This window comes from Chanos chanos, chromosome 14 (assembly GCF_902362185.1).
Source record: "Chanos chanos chromosome 14, fChaCha1.1, whole genome shotgun sequence".
Lineage (NCBI taxonomy): Eukaryota > Metazoa > Chordata > Actinopteri > Gonorynchiformes > Chanidae > Chanos > Chanos chanos.
Window position 1 is genome coordinate 2,817,007 of NC_044508.1, and position 4,990 is coordinate 2,821,996.

The window sequence follows — 4,990 nt, forward strand, 5'->3', positions numbered from 1 at the left end:
CGCAGCCTTCGATACAACGTCGTCGCCTTCGCTGGGTCGGACCAACCAAACGCTACGTCAAAGAACAAACGCACCCCTCCCCGTATGAGCACCGGCTTTATGCGGGGTCTTGGCTCACACTCGTCGGATTATGTCAAAATTTCTCTCGTTGCCAAACGGCGGGCCAATAGGGTTGCGCTCTACGAACCATAAAATATTCGAAGAATAAGGTATTCAAAGAATGACGGCGAGGGAAATCACATGTCGGGTTTTGTAAACCTTAAATGTCTCGCGGTGGGTGTGCGTGCATAAGAGCTGCTCTCGGGTGGGGGTGTAGGCTGAGCCATTCCATCTCTCTCTCTCTCTCCCCCCAGCAAGCTACCCCTTTGTTCGTTTAATTACAGTGCGTAAAGAACAAAAAACCATTACACGGTTTGCGCTGTTGTTATTGTTTGACAGAACAAAGCTCTAGTCACTTACGGGAAAAGAGGGAGATCAATCTCGGATATTAAAATTATATTAAAATGCGTGTAATTCTAAACTAATATCTCTTAACAGATAATTGTTATTTTGAGCTTAAAAAAAAGCTCGCATTAGAACTAACAGACAAGTGTGCTGTGTTTCGAGCAAACTGATGAAATCACCGCGGGAAAAATGAAGCAAAGGATGCAAAGAGAATGTACTCATAACTGCTTAACAAAACACACACACACACACACACACACACACACAGAGAGAGAGGAACATATAGGTATAAAAGCTTTTTATATTTGGACAAAAATATTCACATACAAATAATCCATATATTTTAATAAAAGACATTCGTTAGAACAGTTGAGAGTCAATAAAATGGGACAGGACTCTGTGTATTTTTGTCAAATTTGGTCCAGTTTTTCTCAACAGTGTTTAAGATTGTTTTGTCCGTCTGGATCTTTTCAGTTTTACAGCTCTGAGGAAACTCAAGGCTCTGGCTTTGGTCATGATCAGAAGTTGAGCATTGCACTAACAGTTTCCTTCAACGTTCCAGCATCATCATTGCACAAACTTAAGGTAAAAACAACAGACAGAAACAGACAACAAATAGCAGTACCGTGTTTCTTTAGTCTTAGTCTTTGTGATAAAGGTTTTAATTTGGTAAAGATTCTGTCCAGGACTGACTGGAAAAGCAGACAGTAAACGTGTGACTTGGACAGTGTTGGATGGCAGTGGATGGACTAAGTCTTGCTGCCCTAGTTCAGTGTGACAATGCTGATCTCTTACATTTCTAGTGTAAGAGTGTTCAGCCTCAGCTACTCCAGCAGGTCCACAGCCCTGCCCATATTTGGCCCTGTTCCTGCCTTGACACACCACGATCAACCAATCAAGGGCCTCACAAATAACTGTCAAACTGGTAGAGTCCTAAACTATGCCATGTCTTAGAACCCTGGGGTAAGACTGGGAAATTCTATTCTAGAATGTTCTAAGAGGATTCCATGCAGTGTCATGTACGTTAACATTGAGATAAGATTGGAATGACATGATTGATAGAGTCAGAATTTAACAAAGGCCAACGTGGCTTGACCACCGGTGAAGATTAATGCCACTGTCTGGTGAACTACGTTAAAAATGTCATCGTTTCGTAATAAAATAATCCATTTGAAACAGAAGAAACAGGCAAAACAATGCTGACATAACATTTTAGATAAATGAGCAGATCAGCTGTGTGAAAACCATGCTCGGATTCTGGACAATCAGTAAATGAATGAATAACTTTTCTTTTTCCAACACAAAACTCTTCAAAATATTCCAATAATCTCCAAGGTATGTGATAGCAATTCCAGATAAAGCACTGCTTTGATCCACTAGACCATCTTCCAAAAAAAAAAAAAAAAAAGCTGTTTAAAAAGAAATCATGAAACTTTACACAAAAGATTTCATTAATTCACATAATTCATACAAACTTCAGTTTTTTTTCCAGCATTTGTTCCTGAATGAAATTTACTAAAGTTTTTTATTTTTGCATTTTGATTTTTGATTTTTTATCGTAACACATAGTCATACAACACTTTGCAGTAATGATCTCCGACAGAAAAACAACAGAAATAAAAACGAAAAACAGGTGAATAAAAAATACATCATAGATACTGGCTATATGTACGTACACTGGATAAGTTTAAACAGGTTACTCTGGGGAACTCTGTAGAAATGTATTAAATTCAGAAGTTTGATTGCTGGCGAGATTTTAAAAAATCTTTCAGTGCCTTACTTTGGTGTTTTCTATAAATGTGTTTTCATGGTTTCTGTGTGTGTGTGTGTGTTTGTGTGTGTTGTGTTTGTGTGTGTGTGTGTGTGTTGTGTATGTGTGTGTGTGTGTGTGTGTGTGTGTGTGTTGTGTGTGTGTGTGTTTGTGTGTGTTGTGTTTGTGTGTGTGTATACATAATAAATGCAGTGTTTAAACACTGACAGTTTCAGTTTAAATAAGATCTGAACTGATCTGATTCTTCTGTTAGACCTTTGGTTTACAGAAATTTCACATCCCACTGTGAATCAGAGAGCAGAAGGCACAACGGCTGATTATATTTAAAAAAAAAAAAAACATATATTGCACTGAGGTGAAGTTTAATAGGATTCATCCTCTTTGACAGGTGGGCATTCAAACATTATTTTAATTTTTAAATTTGGTGCATGTATCAACTTTCACTAGCTGGTCAAACAAAAATAACCCTGGGTTGTAACGACTAAATAGTAAAACACGTTTCATCATCTCATCCTGTGTCCTGTGTGAAGGAATGAGAACAGGCCTGAAAAGAACGCATAGAAAACCCCACACTGGGAAGCATGTCTGTATGTCTGCTTCTCTCTAACCATCTGACCTTTTAAAAATCATTCATTCACAGGTTCACTGCTGACATAGCCCACACCATTACTGACACAGTGAACCGATTTCATTTTTTCAGAATATTTTCAGTCTTTTGACAAAATGATTTATTTTAGCAAAAGATAATAAAAAAAGTGTCAAAAGATCAAAATGCTCCAAAATGTTACAATATTGCAGAGGAAATGAATCCGTGTGTCTATAAAGGGTGAGAGCTCTCCTTCCTCTGACAAAATGCCCCCCCCCCCCCCCACCCCAAAAAAAAATCAGAATAGTGTTCAGTTCATTTCTATCCAGGAAATACTGATAACTCAATGACTCATATCTGTTTGTGTCTGAGTCATATAAACACATTTTAGTGTTTATGAAAAGTGTAACATCCAAGTCAAACCACCAAAAAAACAAAACTGCTGCACAACAGCGCCCTCTCAAGGGTGACTGAGGCACTGCAGGCCTGGAAATGGAATGGAACAGACCCTCAAACTCCATGGCATCTGCTGTGTGTAGGTCCCTGAAACAGAGTTTGGTCAGTCTGTGTAAATGAAAGGCGTACAGTGCACCTGTCGCTGTCGGACGAACTCTCAACCACAGTGCTCCAGCATCAATCTTATACCCGAACGTAACGTGAGACAGACACACAAAAGGGTCTAGCCGTAAAGATAAGATGTGACTCGTACACGGGCCAGAGGGTGAACTACAGACACAAGGGAGTTTATTTTAGCTCATCTGTGTGATTTCGTTTCTCTCTCTCTCTCTTAGTCTCCTCTCTTTTATTCTCTCTGTTTCTCTCTCTCTCTCTCTATCATAGTTCTCTCATGTTGTTGAGAGGAGTGAACTGCAGTAACCTGCACTGTACACACATCAGTTCTCAGCTTCCCTCGCAACACCTGGGGGTGCTGTCTGCAAACCTTGTTTAAATGTACAGCTGCCTAAACAGTACATATTTAACCCTCAGATTTTAGTTTTTTAGTTTAGTTTTATGTTGTTGGGGTTTTTTTTGCATCTGCTTTTTTGTTTTGTGACTGTGCGCGTTTTCCGTACAGTGAATGTGCCTACACATTGCGTATCCCGCATATGAATAGTGTCTTAGCTTGGGTCCCAATGCCCTGTGTAAACAAATGTTTGTGGTTTGTGGGAGTGGCTTTGAGTCAGGTCCCGCCCTCAAAAAGAGTCATTCTTGACGCTTCGATACATCTGTAGTGCTGTTGGCTCCGCCTCCTCTTTGAAGTTTAGGACACGCCCCGTCGGACTGTACCCCGCCGATCGACCAGTGGGACTGAAGCCAGCGGACCGTCCGATCGGGGTGAATCCACCCACTCGAGTTGCCGGGGGTGCCTGTCGCCGTAGAAACCGTCCGGAAGTTATGAGGTCGCCGTAGCCTTGAGCGTGAGAGAAAGCGTAACCAGAGCGTCGTGTGCTGGTGCGTGTGATTCTGGTCCGTCGCGGACGAGGGGGAGGTTCCAGTTTGGCGCGTCTGACCTTGTACTTCACCTGAGACAGAGGGGAGGACACAAGGGTCAAAGGTCAAATGGGCTCAGAGAACTGCAGTCACTGAGAAGGTGAGCATATCATATGTGTATGAATGTGTCTGTGTGTGTTTACATAAGGAGTCAGTGAGGTGTGAGTTGTGTGCAAAGTGTATGATGTGTGTGATATGTGTGTATACCTGTGTGTGTGTGTGTGTGTGTGTGTGTACCTTGGTGATTATAGTTGTGTATTAGGGGAATGTGTGTTTGTGTGTATGCGTGTGTGTGTGTGTGTGTGTGTACGTGTGTGTGTGTGTGTGTGTGTGTGTGTGTGTGTGTGTGTGTGTGTACGTGTGTGTGTGTGTGTGTGTATGTGTGTGTGTGTGTGTGTGTGTGTGTGTGTATGTGTGTGTGTGTGTGTGTGTGTACCTTGTCATTGATAGTGGGAGAGAGCTGTGTGAGCAGAAATCGATAAGCCACCACAGGAAGAGCACACAAGATAGACGTCAGCAGGATGGTCAACCAAACACTGGGCTGACTCAGAGAGTTTCTGGCTGTGCCTGTGTGTCACACACACACACACACACACACACAAACACACACAGAAATGTCAAAATGCACAGGGATGTTAAGAGATCCACAAATGAATACATGCGAACACTGATACACAAACACACACACACACACACAC

The 4,990-nt window shown here is 41.7% G+C and overlaps 1 protein-coding gene across 1 annotated transcript in view; it reads right to left on the bottom strand.

The window, feature by feature from the left end:
* Positions 1 to 3,101: 3,101 nt before the first annotated feature.
* atp8b5a (ATPase phospholipid transporting 8B5a) overlaps positions 3,102 to 4,990 on the bottom strand; it is a 35,173-nt gene continuing 33,284 nt past the window's right edge. The window contains exons 27-28 of the mRNA XM_030791346.1: positions 4,729 to 4,859; positions 3,102 to 4,324 (exon numbers count right to left, since the gene is read on the bottom strand). Of these exons, the coding sequence (XP_030647206.1) occupies positions 3,995 to 4,324; positions 4,729 to 4,859 (461 nt within the window). The 3' untranslated portion in view covers positions 3,102 to 3,994. The remainder of the gene's footprint in view (positions 4,325 to 4,728; positions 4,860 to 4,990) is intronic.